At 32.1% G+C, this 17,724-nt stretch overlaps 3 protein-coding genes and 1 long non-coding RNA gene across 4 annotated transcripts; all 4 read left to right on the top strand.

Annotated features, from left to right (window-relative positions):
- The first annotated feature begins 854 nt into the window (after positions 1-854).
- Positions 855-7,478, top strand: LOC129293841 (uncharacterized protein At4g15970-like). The gene is made up of 5 exons (XM_054931953.1): positions 855-1,156; positions 3,552-3,914; positions 4,569-5,053; positions 6,649-6,715; positions 7,071-7,478. The coding sequence occupies exons 1-4, from the start codon at positions 905-907 to the stop codon at positions 6,686-6,688; spliced, it is 1,140 nt and encodes a 379-aa protein (XP_054787928.1). The 5' UTR covers positions 855-904; the 3' UTR covers positions 6,689-6,715; positions 7,071-7,478.
- A 2,874-nt stretch (positions 7,479-10,352) lies between these two features.
- LOC129292689 (organic cation/carnitine transporter 1) lies at positions 10,353-13,730 on the top strand. Its single transcript, XM_054930289.1, has 2 exons — positions 10,353-10,791; positions 12,356-13,730. Exons 1-2 carry the CDS (start codon positions 10,383-10,385, stop codon positions 13,576-13,578), a joined length of 1,632 nt encoding a protein of 543 aa, XP_054786264.1. The 5' UTR covers positions 10,353-10,382; the 3' UTR covers positions 13,579-13,730.
- A 1,680-nt stretch (positions 13,731-15,410) lies between these two features.
- Positions 15,411-16,079, top strand: LOC129293392 (40S ribosomal protein S16-like). The gene has a single exon (XM_054931327.1). The coding sequence runs from the start codon at positions 15,488-15,490 to the stop codon at positions 15,926-15,928; it is 441 nt and encodes a 146-aa protein (XP_054787302.1). The 5' UTR covers positions 15,411-15,487; the 3' UTR covers positions 15,929-16,079.
- Positions 16,080-16,671: 592 nt separating this feature from the next.
- Positions 16,672-17,286, top strand: LOC129293393 (uncharacterized). Its single transcript, XR_008589151.1, has 2 exons — positions 16,672-16,897; positions 16,992-17,286. It is a non-coding gene; the product is annotated as an uncharacterized LOC129293393 (long non-coding RNA).
- The last annotated feature ends 438 nt before the right edge of the window (positions 17,287-17,724 follow it).

Genomic DNA, 17,724 nt, shown 5'->3' with positions numbered 1-17,724 from the left:
TCAAAGAAACTCATAATTAACTTTAGAATATTCCTCTTCCAGTAAAAGCAGCCTGCAATGTTTGTCAGAGGAGCCTAATCCAGTTAAACCTAATAATTTTATTAATTATAATTATTATAGAAAATAAAAAACTTTCTTTTGACCATTATCACCAACTTCGCTCGTCTCTCTACCTTATCACCAACCTAACAATGTTTTTTGTTTTTTGTTTCTTGTTTCTATCTCTCAATTTAGTTTTTGACATACTCTACATGATACTCCTTGTTTTTGTCCCACCTTAAATATACATATAAAAAGGATTTTATTATTCTTTCCATTTCAATTTATACGACACTTTTAAGAAAGATTTGATATATCAAAATATAAGATAATTTAATACCAATAAAATTTTATTAATGATAATTTTTTAATATTGACTTTCTCATTATATTCTATTTTTAATATTATAAATGAAGTATTAAATAAAAAATATTTATTTAAAAATATATTTTATTTTAAATAAATAAAATTATTAACTGTATTTAATTAATTTTGTTGGTATGCATAATTTTATTTAAAAATATCCTATAAATTGTGAATTGAGATTGAGCTAGATGAGTATTAATTATATATGGAATTGATATTATGAAATTGAGAACCTGAATTTCATAAAGTTTATCTTTTTCAGGGATGGATTGAAAAAAATTGTATCTTATAAAAAATAATAAAAATAAAAAATAACAAAAAGAGCTTTAAATAATTTAAGCCATCTATATATATAGAGTGTATATTTATTTATTATAAGTTACGCGTATGTGCATATATTGTTAGTATTTTGGTCGGCAAATACTAACAAATTATAAAGAGCTTATATTGGTATTCAGAAGGCCAAAGCTCAGAGTTCCATATCGTTCATCGATCGGTAATGAAGGACTCAGTCATCGCCGGCAGCGTCAACAAAACATCCTCGTCGGCCGGCGTCGACCTCACAAAGCCGCCGTCGTGGAACTCCGGCGGCTCCGGCAGCCATGGATTGGTGAAAAGAGTGACGAAAATGAGCCTGTTGTTCGTCGGCTTCACCGTCTTGTGGGTATTTCTGTATAACTCCGCCTCTCCCTTCGGCTTCCCAGTCATCTCTCATTACCTCACCGCCGCCATACCGGCCGCCGTCACCAAGGTCATCACTCTCTCCGCCCACCCTCCTAACTCATACCGTTTTGTCTGGTTTTTGTATTGCGACGGTCATTCTGGTTTTGTTCAAGAACGCGTATTACGAAACCCAGGAAAGAGAGATTGGATTTTATTTTATTTTTATTTGAATCATGGATTTTGATTCTTTTTTGTGTTCTTGAAATCACTTATGTTCTGTTATGAAACTGAATCATCTATTCTCGTGGTTTTAGGTGGAGAGTGAGATGAGTGGGATTGGACTATCTTTTATTTTTTAAATAAAGAGACTAATTTTTTAAGGAATGAATAATCAATTAATCATGCAGTTGACAACATGTAAATTTCATGAAATTTACTTTGTTTTTAAAGAGAGAAGATTTTATGTTTTATACAAAATAATAAAATGGTAAAAAATATAAAAAAGAACTTGATAAAAACTCATCAATCCTAATTTTAGAGGATTTAGCCTCCAATTTTTTACATTGAAGAGGATCCAGATTGGTTAATATGGTGGAACTTTTTGGAATGTTTGTATAGTAAATTAGTATTATTGTAGGTCCCACGATCATAATAATTATTATTGGTTTGTGTGTTGGGGAGGGGGTTACTTCTGAGTCTCTTTTTCTTCGGGTGAATGAAGTTTCATGTGAGTGAAGGTTTGATACAGGGCAAGAATTTAGTTTAAGTGGGGGATTATACTCACAAAAAAAAAAAAGAGGTAGGGGTAAAATTACAAAAAAGGGAAATTGTGGGGAGTGGGGTATAATTATAATATCATTTTGTGTGTTAGGTTTGGGGTTACTTATGAGTTGCGATTTCTTCTCTCTTCTTTTAGGCAGGTGAGTGAAAGTGGAGAATGGAGATTGAGGTCAAGAATTCTGGGGGCAAAAAGGAAATAATTGGGGTAATACTTGGAAAAAAGGGAGATAATGGGGTATAATTAAAAAAAGGAGAAATAATGAGGATCCAATAGAAATTTTTTGGATAGTGGATATGATTCTAACGATTCATAGAGAAAAATGAGGCGAAAGAAGTGGGTAGTTTCAACTTTCCACAAACAAGAGTGCCCCATGCTAGTCCTTAGCCCTAGAGTTTTAATCTTTCACAGTAAATATTGCTTGTTTTGTATTCAAAAAGGTGTTTTTTTTTTTAAAACTTGGTTATAGAAAATTGTAAGTTATATTAAAACAATTATTTATTCACTTACACAAATTTTTAATGTGAACTTGTTTGTTTGTTTGAATGTTTTATCAACAATATAATTATAGGTAAGGTGTTCTTTTTATTTTAAGGATCTACGTTTTATTTTTTTAAAAAAGATACCAATTAAAAATTTCAAGCTATTGAAAAAATCACTTAGAATTTGATGTCTTACTTAATTGCAATATTCCAATTAAAAATGAGAGATTTGAAATTTTTATTGAAAATAAACTTGAACTTTCATATTTTGCATGAGAAATGAGAAGAAATAATTGATTTCACATCTTTATTTCGTACAAGGGTTATATAGAAGTTAGTTAATAAAAATAATATTCTTTTTATTTTCAATATACTATTTTTTTGCTACAATAACTATTTAGTAAATTAATAGCAATCTATTTTTTCATGCCAACTTTCTATCATAAAAGAAAATTCAATCTTCTTCAGCTATAATAACCTTGGTTGCATGGTAGTAGACTAGAAGTGGGTGGTGAAATTTTTCTTACCTATCTTTAGGCTTTTTTTCACTTTATGCTTAGCTTTTGGAAAATAGTTAATAAGCCTCTTTAATTTGTGATTTGACTAAAATAACTATATTACTTTCTAGCTATAGCAACTCTATGAACAATTCAGCAATTTATTCAGCCAACCCTCATTAACGTTATTAAACTAAATTTGTTTAAGGATACTATTTGTCAACAATTATATTTCAAAACAGGATATTTGCCCAAATAAGCGTCCGCAATAAATAAAGCAAGCCTTTCTAAGTACTCCATAGTTTAATTAATAACCTTAAAATGTTTGTTGTCTAGCTAGTTTGACATCTTCGTCTTGAATGAAATATCATAACAAATCACGTGTACGTATTTACTTGTACGCATTTGAATTAGGTATACATGGGCCGGTGTTTCATTTTGTTAATTACTGTCTGTAATTGTTTATAAATGATTCTGAAATATAATCGTTACTCACTTTTATTAATATATATATATAAAGGATCTTAGTTTATTAGGTATAATTAATTTATTGGATATTTGGCTGCAATTAATTTGTTAGATATGTATACAATGATCAAAATCTGGCTCTCGCGAATAATGTACAGATAACTTGCTCTGCAATGCCTTTTCTCTGTCTGACGAAATGCTTGTGTGAAACATGAACTTGGAGCCTATGGTGTTTGATTGATAGTATGAAATCTGCAGGGAGAATATGATCCGAATCTAGAGAGTGTTCTGAGACGTGCATCAATGGGGAACAAGACGGTGATAATAACAACACTGAACGATGCGTGGGCAGAACCAGGATCCATATTTGATCTGTTTCTGGAGAGCTTTCGGATCGGGAAGCAGACCAAGAAGCTTCTGAAGAACCTGGTGGTGGTAACTTGGGACCAGAAGGCATATGATCGTTGCACTGCTGTGCACCCACATTGTTATCGGCTCGAAACAAGCGACAATTTCACCAGCGAAGCTTTCTTCATGACCCCAGATTACCTACACATGATGTGGAAGAGGATTGAGTTCCTGGGAACTGTCCTTGATATGGGCTACAGCTTTGTCTTCACGGTATGTTAATTTGGCTTCCCACAAAATACTCTCTTCTTCAATGGTTTCCACCACACACCTACATTCACCATCTCAATCCTTGTACTAGGAAGCACCCAGGTTGCGCAAACTTGAACATTATCATAGTTAAGAGCTGATAATTTAAGTCAAGCATGATGACTTAGTTTGAATTAAGCTTCAAAAATCTTAGGATTGGACCTAAAATTTTAAAAAAATTTCTTCACTTTGAACTTATTTGAGCCAAGCTTCACTGTACTGTTTTCATTAGAAAGACACCTATGAGTGATAAAAAGATAGATCTTCATTTTGGGCTCACAAATTTTTTTCCCAGGTTTCCAATTCACACAGTTGACACTCCTAACTGAAAGATTCAATGTTTCAACAACTGTTTGATTTGAATATTTTTTGAAAATGTCAAAGCAAAAACTAAACACAAGAGGTTACTTATTATACTTTTATTTTTACTTTTTCAATACTTGGTTTCATATATCTAAGCCAGCTTGTATAAGCCTGATAGGCTACATAAGCTTTTTATATGTTAGATATTAAGCCCGACCTAATTAGTATTCACATCTCACATACCTCCGCTTGCTTCAACCAAATGAAAGCAGAATATGGTAATTGAGAGGCAGAATTGTTGTTTTTGGTTTGCAGGATACAGATATAATGTGGTTGAGAGACCCATTTCCTCGATTCTACGAGGATGCAGATTTCCAAATAGCTTGTGATTATTTCCGCGGGAACCCCCAGGACTTGAAGAACATGCCAAATGGAGGGTTCACGTACGTAAAATCTAGCAACAGAACCGTGTGGTTCTACAAGTTCTGGTACAATTCAAGGACACTATACCCTAAACTGCACGACCAGGACGTGCTCAACAGGATCAAATGGAACCCATTCATCTCCAACATGAAGCTTCAGATCAGGTTCCTCGACACTGCTTATTTTGGTGGGTTTTGTCAGCCCAGCAAGAACCTCGACCATGTCTGTACCATGCATGCCAATTGCTGCGTTGGCTTGGAAAACAAAATCAATGATCTTAAGATCTTGCTTCAGGATTGGAAAAACTACACTGCTTTGCCTCCTCCACATCAGAATACAACTTCACGTCCTCATTGGACTGTTCCACAAAGTTGCAGGTAACCCAAAAACCTCTCTTTTTCTCGCATGATTATTCTGGCCCTCCGTTTAAATGAGAAGAAAATAGGGGGATTAAGAGGAAAAAGGTAGAAGGAAAAGACATGTTCCTCTGCCTCTTCCATGGATATATGGGGGTGTTATTTGTTAAGGCCTTGCCAGAAACACCCCTCCTCTGTGAAATATGAGAAGCCAAGTATACTAGAATGTAATACACATGCCTATGTAATATAAATTATGTCTGTTTGTTTGTGTCTTTATTATTATATTCATATAAAAAAATAGCATATATTTTATTACTCTCTAGTCTTTGTATATATTTCACCTTCTAAAAAAATTGATAGTCTTTTTTGTAAAGTATCACTTTACATAAAAAGATGGATTATTAATTACTTTGTTTAAAAAAATTTTACTCTTTTACAATTTTTATGAGTAGGGTTAGACGTTACATATGAGAGAGCAAATGTTTTTAAAAATGATGTGTTTAATTAGGTAAATTGAAAAATTTAATTTCTTTCTTTTGTGGTTAACATTAATAATTTAACTAATTAACCCTTCCTTATTTCCATTAAAGGTTCTGAGAAATGGTTTGTATATAAGATTGAAGGGAGTATTTTTATTGAAATATTTTTATTATCAAATTTAATGTTTCATTAACAACAAATGATACTAGATGTTTATATTATAAATGTTATTTTTTAACTAAATTATTTATAATCAATTATTATAAAATTGAGCATTTGCATGAGAATCGTTTATTTTTTGTTCAATTTGGAATTGATACTAATTAATCATAATAGCTTAAAAATTTACTAAAATTATAAACACTTATATATATATATATATATCTACATATTTTTAAAAAATTGATATATAAGATATATGGTGTGATTATGAATTTTGATATGCTATTATGTATAATTATCATTTAATGATATTTTAGATTTTATAATTTATTTTTAAAAAATAATTACAATAAAAATTAGAAAGAAATGTCAATAAAACTATCTCCCCCTCAATCATGACGTTGGTTTTGCCCTTGTGTGCGTCAGTCATTAAATTAGCAACATATCAATTCAAAAATTAATGATCAAAATTATAGTTTGAATTATGATCAAACTAGTCATAATCAATGCATTTCATTGAATTAATTAAGACATTAGTTCAACGATATACCATTTCAATTAGTCGAGTTGACCTAAATTTTAGTACTATATTATTTCAAAACTACAAGATACTGAAACTACAAGAGTGCATCATTTCATGGTATTTCTTGTTAAAAAATATAAAAACTACAAAACTGTATCATTTCATTTCAAAACTGCAAGATACTTAAACGCCATTTATATTAACTAAAAGCTAAAATTGGCCAAAAAAAATAAAACCTTAAAGAAAAATAAAAAAAACAATTTGAAAAATGGGACATTACAAATAGCTTTAGAGGCTGTGAACGCATGATGAGTAACATCTTCATGTAACTGTTTTTCGTTTTTCAGTTTATATTTGTTTCTGGCAGAAAGCACAAATTTGTAATGGCAATATTATTGACATTATGGTTTTTGTGTGGCTTGTTTGTTGCTGTTATGTTATGATGAAGAACATCCTTTGAACGAGCCAGAAGGAGTAGAGGGAGGTAGTGGTGGCTTGTAACTTTGCAGTACAAGGTAGGTCAAACTATTTTTTACCACATTATTTTGATTTAATTACAAATTTTTTGTACACTTCTTTTTGAAAAAAATTACATCAAGTCCTGCATAAAAAAATTTATTACTTAAAGATCTCATAAAATTTACAAAATACTTTTAAGTTCTAAATCTTGTACATTTATAATTTGACTAAAGGTATTAACAATTGGTAAACGACTATTTATAACTCTTAAAGTATTTTGTGAATTTCATGAAATCTTTTAATAATAAATTTTTTTTTGTGGGACCTAGATGTAATTTTTTTTTTTTGCATATGTACCACTATATATATATGGGAATCAAGCTAACACGGGTACATAAATTGATTTTGAAGGTCGATGAACTCATTCATTGGAGTTTGGAAGATTAATGAAAATCTCTAAATTATAAGTGAAGAACTAGTTGATCGAGTTCTGAAAATTTGTGACAGTCACACTGAATTTTGCAATTGTGAATTTATTCACCCCCACCCTTCTTTTTATTGTTATAGTTGAAACATATAGAATTTTAAATTCTTGTCCTTTTAATTTCCTCACACACACACACACACATGTATATATATAGAGTAAGCTTTACATCTCTATTTTATTTCTTAATTATCTAATTTTATAATTTTCTATATGCATCGTATAATGTATAGTTTTGTTATGAATATAAATTAAAGGAAAAATTAAGGAAAAGGACCCACCACTTAATTAATTGGGAAAAGGGACCAAATTCACACTCTGCAAATTTTCTTCCACGATCTATAGTTTATCTTTAATGATTCTTCTGCACTTTTTCTTCCTTATTTTGTAATTTTAGTCCTTTCCCCAATTAAGTTAGTGTTTGAGTCCTTTTTATCCCCAATTATTACTAAATTAAAAGAATATTCATCATTCCATGATATCTTTCAGCATCTCTATTATTTCATAATATCTCATTATTATTAATTTGTAGATTTTAATTAGATTGGAATTGTATACCTATGTGCCTATAAATATATGGCATATAATTGCATTGAATCATCAAAATATCAGAAAGCTTTTTCATATTTTCTCACTCTCTCTGTCTAACTTTCTCTCTCCTCTTCTTTTATTATTATTCATATTCATAATTTTATAGTTTCAATTATTTATTTCTATTATTTTTTTGTTTCATATTATATTTTGTATGATTTCAAGAGAAATAATTCTTTTGGAACATATTTTAATATGTATAATTATACAAGCACATATAAGTTATATGTGGCTTATATCAAATAATAATATTATTTGACTCGATGGACATTGCAGTGTGGAATTTGATTAAATTTTTATATCATTTCCAAATGTTTTTAATATAAAAATCAAATTTTTTTTATAACAACTTGCTCCTTATAAAAACATTTGATTTTTATAATATTGTATTATGTATAATATGTTTAATACGTTGGAAATAATAATAGTAATAAAAGCGATGCAAAAAATTTGAGTAGGAAGAAATTGACATTGGTTTTTTTTTTTAAGGACTAAACGTAAATTCAATTAAAATTTTAAAATCAATTAATATTTTTTATAAATTAAAGTTACATTCTTTTCATCCACCATCGTTGACAATTGGCGAGTTTTAGAGTTAAAACTCATAATGAAAGCTGACGCTACGCTCTGGCTAATTGACAGGTTAATGGGTGGACAATGCACTTCGCCTTGAACTAAAAAAAAACTAAAATATACAACCTTTTTATAAATTTTAAGACAGTTACACAAAATTTTTTATATACTTAAAAGTTTAAAATTAATATCTAACTTTTTATTTTTTTTACCACAGACTCTTTATTTCTTAGTTATCTTCTTAATGAAAATTTTCATGTAATATTAAGAAAAAATACATAATAACTCATGTAACATCTAATATAAACTGGTAATAAAAGAAACATACCAAATGATGTAATGTCATGTCAATCTCATTTTTTATAATCAATTCCAGTATATCAAACACATTGTCAGTACTTCTTTTCACATGATTCTAACCATTGTTTAAAATAAATGTTATTATATTTTTATAACTATAACTTTAATCATTTAATTATTTTTCATTCTTTTTCAAAAGCATGAATATAAGAATTATTTTGTATCCATGAAATTGTCTTTACCAGATAAAATCAAATGATCTGATTAGCAACACATCATGTAGACTGTTAGTTGATCACACATGTTGGATTAGAGTTGTTTCATGGACCGCATTTTCCCCAATTTATTACTATTTTGATGGGAACTAAAGTAAATGATTGAGGAAACTTTGAATTTGTAGGCTTACTCATTTGCCACCTTTGAGTTTCTATGCTTAATTTAATCAACAAAAAAAGATCTGAGAATTGGGAAATGAACTTTAGATTTTGCTTAACAAGTCAGTCAGCACTTTGGGGTGTTAGGTGGATTGTCACTATTTCTTTAATCACATCCTATTTTAATAAATTGACAAATGGACACACACTTGTAAAATTAAAATTGCCCAAAGTTATTTTTCCTATTGTCAATGTCATTCCATTATACACGCTACCCTACATTAGTGAAGATCAATTATACTATTGGTAACAGAGCTAAAAGAAAGATTAACACGAAAAAGGAAACAAATGAGAGAGTTGTTTGACATTATAATTCTATTTTCTATTCCAATAATATGTGATGGAATTTGAACTAAATTAAAAAATAACAACAGGCCACAAAGTAAATCATGCAAACTAATCTTATAAGTTTTAATTGCATTACACATGAAAACATTGATATAAAACAATACTACTAGGTTGTAGAATGAAAGTAAAAAGTAAGTATTATATCTTTGTTGAAGAATTTGAGAACAAATACAAAGGATAGCTTCTCATATTATTTATTGATGAGTTGATTTCTCAGAGACAAAATTAACAGTGTTGGAGCCTTTTAACGTTCCCTATACAAGCATGATCTCCACCATGCTGGGCCAAGAAATAACAGCCGTGCATTTATCAATCAGTGATTGGTTCAGCTACTACTTTTTCCTCTAATAACCGGAGCCATGCATTAGCATTACCAACAATTTATCATAATTCTATTTTTTTAATCACTGATGTTGACTAGGGGTTTGCCATACCTCTTTACACTCTCACATGGTCTTCTCATTGGCCTGTGGCTTCTGTCATTGCCACTCTGATCTCACATTCCATTATACCAGTATTTGGTGTTATTTTATGATCTCTAACACACATTTTAAATACAAGGCACAACGGACAATTTGTGGTAGAAAGATGACCTAAGCAAATAATTAATACACATACAAGAGTATCAAACTCAGACATATTGAGTCCCACACGTCACTTGCTTATATAAAGTCAGGATTAGCTTGGTCTCATCATTTGTAACCTAAACCAATCATATTTGAGAATCTCTCAATCAATATATGCCGTAAAAGTGAAATCCATTTCCATGTATACTTTTAATGTGGCCATTGACTTCTGTAAATGTTTTACATTTCCTTTTTTTCATTCAAAAAAAAAAAAGAATTTCAGAACCCACTTATCAAGTTATTTACTTTTTTTTTTTAAAATAATTCTTTAACAGTAAGCTAAACAACATTATAAAAGGCTTGGACATTGCAACAAGAAAGTAAGCAAAACCACCAAGTTCATTGTATTTTTGTGTATGAGAGAGTCATGGAAGATGAAGGGCTAAAACTGATTCTGTCAAGTGAAGAAGAAGAAAAAGAAGAAACAGTGAGTACAAAACTTGAGCTCACAGTGGATGAAGTAATAGAAGGGTATGTGGGGTCCTTGGGGATCTCCCAAGTGCTGCATGTATTGTTGGTGTCACTAGCATGGATATTTGATGCCCAGACTACATTGATCACCATATTCAGTGATGCACAACCACCAGCTTGGAGGTGCAAAATTCCTGGTCTGTGCCTTAACAACACTAGTAGTTCTGTTTGTGAATTGGTGCCAGAGACTTGGGAATGGGTTAATGGCCACACAAGTTCTACCTTAGCTGAGTGGGGTCTCATCTGTGACCGCAAATTTCTTGCTGCAATTCCTGCTTCCTTCTTCTTCCTGGGTTCTCTCATAGGTAAATGTTGCTTATTACATATGGTTTATCTTCAAACTCACTATCCTTTTTGTTTTTGACATGAAAACATGAAAGCTGGAACCTTAGCTTTGATCAAATGGACTTCTGCTTTGCTGACAAAACAAGCCGTCTTTACTTTGAAATCCATGCTACGTACTCATTTCTTTGGCAAATGTTTTTCTTCCATGGGAGCAAATGTTTTGATCTATGTTTCACTTATGGGGAAATTACCATTTTTTTTAAAAATGATTTGATTTTATCATAAAATTAATTTAATTTTTATTATTTATTATTATTTTATTATACATGTTTTCCCAACTGTTTTAATTTTACATTTTTAATACATGTTGATTATATATATTACTCAAAATAAATTTTTTATATTTTTATTCAAAATTTTTACCACATTGTTTAAAACATTTCTAATATATTATATTTGCATAATAAAAATTATAAATCATCATAAATTAAGCTTTTTTTTTTTGTAATTGTATATTCAAAAATGCATTTTACTATATATAATTCAAACAACTTTTAGTTTATCAAATTAACTTTTGAAAAAATATATCCAAATACAAATCTCATTATAGCTACTTACTTTCATTAAATTAATTTTTATCAAATGAACTTTTGATAAGCAAACTTTTGGCCAATAGAAAACCAAACACGCACTAAAACCATTTATGCACTTTCACTAACCAATTTATATTTCTAAATTGAAGCATATGAATAGAGCTAGTAATTCGAGCCAAACCCAAACTCGTCGAAAAAAAATTAGGATAGGGCTTAGCTACATGGGCTTTTTTAAGAAGGTAAAACACTTTAAGCATGATCTGAATAAACCTAATTTGAATTGAGCCCGGATTGAATGAGCTCAACTGTTGGAATTTTTAGCTCTATATACATGTATATAGAGTTGGCAATTTTGGTCAAACCAGATAGACTAGCTCGAAACCAGCTGAAAAAAATTACGGTCGGACTTGATTATATAGGCTTTTTAAGAGAGTAGGATACTTTAAGTTTGATTTAAATAAATCCGACCCGCCCAAATTACTGGCTTTACATATTACAGTACATCACCGCTAGTGGATATCTTCAGCTATCTAAAGTATATATTGTATTTCTTAATTTAAATCTCCTTGGTTTATTTGGAGGATTTCTCCCTCTTCTAAACGCTCGTTCTGGAGTTAAGGCCATTATTTAATGAATCCCAGTCATTAACTCAAAGGAAGAGACTTTACTTCTTGAATCAGCTAATAAATTACACTAGGCCCCTTTGGTTTCCAGTTGTTTAGAAGCTTTAAATGAGATGGAATTCATAAATTCCAACTGTTCGTCCATCAGTATGGGTTTTATAGAAGTTACTTGATCTCAACTTCCTAGAATCACTTCTGCGATGCAGATGTATTAGATGTTACGGTGCAAAACACTTGTTACAAGAGAGACTCTTTATAATGAATATCTTGAACATGTATCCCTACTTATAATTTACTTGATCTACCTAAAAATGTTTTTGATGAATAATAAACCCTTACATGCACTAGCTGCTGAAATTTTTCTGCAGGGTCTGCTGTATTTGGTCGCTTAGCTGACTCATGGCTGGGAAGAAAAAGAACAGTTCTAGTTTCATGCATCTTAACCTCCATAACAGGATTTGCTACATCTCTCTCCCCAAATGTCTGGGTTTATGCTGTCCTTCGCTTTGCAATGGGCTTTGCCAGATCTGGAATTGGCATATGCTGCCTTGTCCTCTCAACAGAGTCTGTAGGGCGTGAATGGCGCGGTCAAGTAGGCCAGTATGGCTTCTTCTTCTTCACAGTTGGGTTTCTTTCTCTCCCTCTTCTAGCTTACCCAACCAGAACTTGCTGGAGAAACTTGTACAGGATCATATCCCTTCTCCCTCTTGCATACTCTATCCTATGCCTCCCTTTTGTCTCAGAGTCACCACGTTGGCTTCTTGTCAGAGGTAGAGCCAAAGAAGCACTTGCAGTGCTCGATAGATTTGCAAGACTCAATGGGAAGAAAAAACTCCCTGACACTCTATGCCTGGCAAAACCATCAGGAGCCAAACTTGCCACCAAGAGTGAAAAAGAAACAAACCCAGAAAACAACAAAGAGAGCCTTTGGACTACAGAATGGGCTGCAAAAAGAATGGCCATTGTTATGTTATCTGGATTTGGAGTTGGGTTTGTTTACTATGGGATTCAACTGAATGTTGAAAATTTGAACTTCAATCTTTACATCTCAGTCACCCTCAATGCACTAATGGAGATCCCTGCGGTTCTAGTAAGCAGCTTCCTCTTGGGCTTCACAAACAGACGCTTACTGTTCTCTGTGTCCACTTACATGGCTGGGATTTCTAGCCTCTTATGCACTTTTCCTGCAGGCAAAGGATCAAACAGTTTGAAGGCACCAAAAATGGGAGGGAATTGGAGTCAATTGATCACCGAATCAATTGGATTCATGGGTGCTTCTACTGCATTTGACATTCTATATGTTTACTGTGTAGAGCTTTTCCCCACAAACGTGAGGAACTTTTCAGTTTCGATGCTGAGACAAGCTTTGATGTTAGGGGCTTCCATGGCGCCTTTGGTGGTAGTGGTGGGACGTTTGAGTTCGTCATTTTCGTTTCTGGTATTTGGTTTGTTATCGATCAGTAGTGGGTTGGTGAGTTTGTGGCTTCCTGAGACTAGAAATGCTCCATTGTATGAGACGCTGAAACAGCAAGAGCAGAAAGAGAGGCTTAACTGGGTGCCTGGAGATTCGGGCTTGGAACTTGGAATATGACTGCAAGAAAAGCTTTGAAATAAGTGCGCGAAAATCTCTTTTAGTTTAGCTTCTGTTTTGTGTAGATTCATAGCTGCAAGGAATGGTAGCCTTGTTTTTCCTGTAAATTGTCCCTGTTGAAATGTTTTTCATATTACAAATTCATCACTTTACCATTTGCCTAAGAAAAAAAGAAATCACTTGAAGGGCCGAATGAATGAATGTTTTCATGAAAAAGAACAATCAATTAAATCATATCATAATATAAAAGTTTTCTACTTCTTGATCGAGTAATATAAAAAAATTTTAACATTTAAATGATTATTCATGGCTTGTCAGCAAATAATTAATACAGTGATTTGCTTCTCTGCATGTATAATTGAAAATAATCATTCAATCTTTTACGATAAAATCTTTAATATTATTTATGATTTTAGTAAATAGGTGATTTTAGGAGAACTTATGATGAATGAATGTGTTAACTTCAAAAACTTAGATAAGCTTATCATTTCAATAAAAGTTGAGGCTTTTAAGAAAGGCCAATAAATTTAATTGTGATGTAAAGGTGATGGTCAATTTATTTAGTAAAATATTTTATTTAGGTTCCTTAATTGTCTGGAAGGAGATCACGAGATCACCACAACAAATAACACCAATGTTATTGACAAATCTATTGATGCTAAACTTTATCCAACCAAGCCAACCAGATGATTTAGGGGACACCATTTGGTTTTTGATCTTTTTTTTTTCTAAATAGTTGAATCTTGTTTGTAAGTTTTGGTCATTGATGATTTTTTGAATACATGTAAAACTGTAAAAGTAATGCATCTATCTGGAACATCTTCACAGTAGATGCTTTTACATCTTTGTTATTAATTATTTTGAGTGATGTGTGCAAAAAGTCTTTATCAAAGATATACTTCTTACAATAGCAGACCTAGGCATGGTTGAGGGTGGACAAGTGCCCCTACTCAACTTGAAAAAAATTACAAGGAAGATGTGAAAATTTTAAAGACATTACCTTAATAATTTTGAACCCACTAAACTTAAACTAAAATATATTTGAGTTCAAAAATTTTTTAAGTGTTTTATATTTCACTCAAGTTTAAAATGTTTTAAATTTTGAGTACATTATATTTAAATTTAGATTATTTTTATGAAAATATCATTTTAATTTTTCCTTTCCTAATATTATTTTACAAAACTAAATATTTATTTTATAAATATTAAGTTATTTTTTATTATTTTTAAATTTTATTTAATTATGCCTCCACTGACTCAGGATCCTGCGTCCGCGACTGACTTCTTGCACTTGGACCTCTTATTATTGTTCTTTGCCTCTCATAGCATCTAATCTTGTAAAGAGAGAGAGAAAAAATATATTTAGTTTAGAGTGCCTAGCTATTTTTCTTCGAACATCCTGAGATTTCTCAAGTAAGTCAAGCAAGATATGAATAAAGGAGTATAGTCAAAAGTAGTATTCAGAGCCAATAAACTTGACCAAGAACGATCCGAGGAATTCAAAATCTGAGAGGCTAAAAGAATATTGATCCATTTACTCCAGACTACTCGATTTTGAGGCATTCAATTTTCATCACATTGAACACAAATATCCCCGTCAATAAAAACATTCTATCTGTGATCGAAATAGAATTCGACCTATTTCTTTTAATTAAAGATTTTTTTTTTTGGGACCAACTATAAAAGAGAGTTTGTTTCTGCAAGCGAACAAGGGCTCATTTAAGCATAACCAAACACTGGGCCGAGCGTTACTTGGACCTAAGCTTCGTTTCTTTCCAAAATAACTGGGCCGAGCCTTTTACTCTAAAAACCTTATAAACGTAACGTGAGTGATCGGTCTCTTATTTCGTCGCGCGGCAATCGCTAGGGTTTTGGGAGCGACAGGGAAGGAGCACGGTGCACGGCAGCAATGGCTCAGGCGCAGCCAATGGAACAAGTTCAATGTTTCGGTCGCAAGAAGACCGCCGTCGCCGTGACTCACTGCAAGCGCGGCCGTGGACTCATCAAGATCAATGGCTGTCCGATTGAACTCGTGCAGCCGGAGATTCTCCGATTCAAAGCCTTCGAACCCATACTCCTGCTGGGGAAACACCGTTTCGCCGGCGTAGACATGCGTATCAGAGTCAAGGGCGGTGGTCACACCTCTCAGATATACGCCATTCGTCAAAGTATTGCCAAAGCCCTCGTTGCTTACTACCAGAAGTACGTGGATGAACAGAGCAAGAAGGAGATCAAGGATATTCTTGTGCGGTACGATCGAACTCTGCTGGTCGCTGATCCTAGGCGGTGCGAGCCCAAGAAATTCGGTGGTCGTGGTGCTCGCGCCAGGTTCCAGAAATCTTACCGTTGAAATCGTTCTGCTGGAAGATCGTGCCTGTACGATTTTTTCTACATTGTATGAGTTATCGGTTCATGTTCTATGCTGTGGAAAACTTCTGATATCAACTTGTAGGTCCTTTGTTGGATTTTTCTTTTACGAAGCCGCGTGGCACTTTCATTCATCTAACTTTATAATCCAAATTTAATTTAATACTTCTCAGGAATGATTTTACCCTTCAGAAATTGGATGTTTGGATTTAGCTGCTTTTATGGTCTTGTTTTTTACTGGTTCTTTCTGCATCCTATTGATGCAGAACGGTTGTGGCGTGGGCTATTTCATGTTGCTTAATCTTTAATAAAATTTTAAGAAATTAAGAGGAAAAGCTATCACCTAAATTTTAAGAAATATCAGAATAGATGGATTAAATTTTTAAAACCAATAGCACCCAAATTAAAGCTCTTATTTGCCTCTCGTACCTTCTCTCATTCTATGTTGGATTGGAGGAAAGGCGATGTGAGGGATTTTTATGAAAGGGTAGTGACAGAGAAAACTTTAGGCAATGCAAGACTCAAACCACCAAAGCTCATGGAAGAAGCCCGTCTTAGGCCCAAACTGAAGCCAGTAGAATTTAAAAAAAAAAGGAAAAAGAAAAAGAAAGGAATAATGGACAACATTTTAGTGGGGGGACACGTGTACAAATGGAACACGACATTTATTTCTTATCTCTCCACATCCTGTGAACAAATTTGTTGGATTTGGATTCATTTATTTCACTTTGGAGTGAGTCCAAACGAAGAGTGAAGTTGTTGAATTTGAAAGTTAGGTATGAAAGTGCGTTAGATTTAAAAGCTTCACTTTATAGAAAACAACCATATATAATAATAATGTCTCATCCTTCCTTGCTTCATCGTCCAAACCTAAATCAAAAGGACTTGAAAATCACGGTCTCTCACAAGTTCATATACTTCATATCGCCCAGGCCAAATTAATCATTTCATGGTACGTTCATCTCTCTTTGTTCTTGTGGTTCAATCATGCATGACTTTATAGATTTAGGTCACAGATTTGTTGAATTAGGTTTTGGTTGGTGCAGTCTGTGAGAACTTGGATGTTGATGTCATTGGTGAGGCTTGTAACTTCGATGGTTCTTGAGCCTGCCTCGTCCATCTGCACTATACTCTATTACGGTCGTCTTCTTCCTCAAAACCTCACCCTTCTCCGAATGGTTCGTCACGAGATGCTTGATCAAGAAAATTTCCTCTTCAACTTCATCATTGCCTTCATGACTTGTTTTTGTTAATTTGTTTTGGAGTAGTTGAACTTTTGGTCCTTCAAATTTGTTTATTGTTCTTTTAACTCTAATTTTTATCACAATTTTGTCTCTTAAATTTGTTTTAATTATTAATTTAGTTCTTATTGCTCAAAGTGGAGATAACATGGTTAAAATTTACTCATAAATAAGGGAATATTAATGGTAATGATGGAGGTTAATGAACAAAGACGTAATTATTTAGAGAGGAAAAAGAGACTCAAAATTTTAAAAACTAAAAAATAAAATATAATATAAGGGATTAGATTGATAAAAATTAAACTAATTTAAGGGTCAATTTGTTTTCATTTTAATACATATACATGTCAAGTTATTAATATATTTTATAAATTAGATGAATTTGATAGTTAATTTGTGTTTTAAAATTTAAAAAACTAACATAATAATTTAAGAAAATGTAAAGAACCAAATTGATTAAAATTAAACTTGAGGGATTAAATTAATAATTTAAAAAATTTTTGAAGGTCTGAAAGTTTCATTATCCCATTTATTTTGT

This window comes from Prosopis cineraria, unplaced genomic scaffold (genome assembly GCF_029017545.1).
Source record: "Prosopis cineraria cultivar Desert tree isolate PC_DT_omini unplaced genomic scaffold, ASM2901754v1 PC14, whole genome shotgun sequence".
Classification (NCBI taxonomy): domain Eukaryota; kingdom Viridiplantae; phylum Streptophyta; class Magnoliopsida; order Fabales; family Fabaceae; genus Prosopis; species Prosopis cineraria.
Note: the sequence above shows the minus strand (reverse complement) of the source record. Positions and strands in the feature narration are given on the sequence as shown.

Coding starts and splice junctions, on each gene's coding strand:
- LOC129293841 (XM_054931953.1), top strand. CDS start 905: ATGAAGGACTCAGTCATCGCCGGCAGCGTCAACAAAACATCCTCGTCG. Junction 3,915..4,568: donor GCTACAGCTTTGTCTTCACG/GTATGTTAATTT, acceptor TTTGGTTTGCAG/GATACAGATATAATGTGGTT. Junction 5,054..6,648: donor ACTGTTCCACAAAGTTGCAG/GTAACCCAAAAA, acceptor GTTATGATGAAG/AACATCCTTTGAACGAGCCA.
- LOC129292689 (XM_054930289.1), top strand. CDS start 10,383: ATGGAAGATGAAGGGCTAAAACTGATTCTGTCAAGTGAAGAAGAAGAA. Junction 10,792..12,355: donor CTTCCTGGGTTCTCTCATAG/GTAAATGTTGCT, acceptor ATTTTTCTGCAG/GGTCTGCTGTATTTGGTCGC.
- LOC129293392 (XM_054931327.1), top strand. CDS start 15,488: ATGGCTCAGGCGCAGCCAATGGAACAAGTTCAATGTTTCGGTCGCAAG.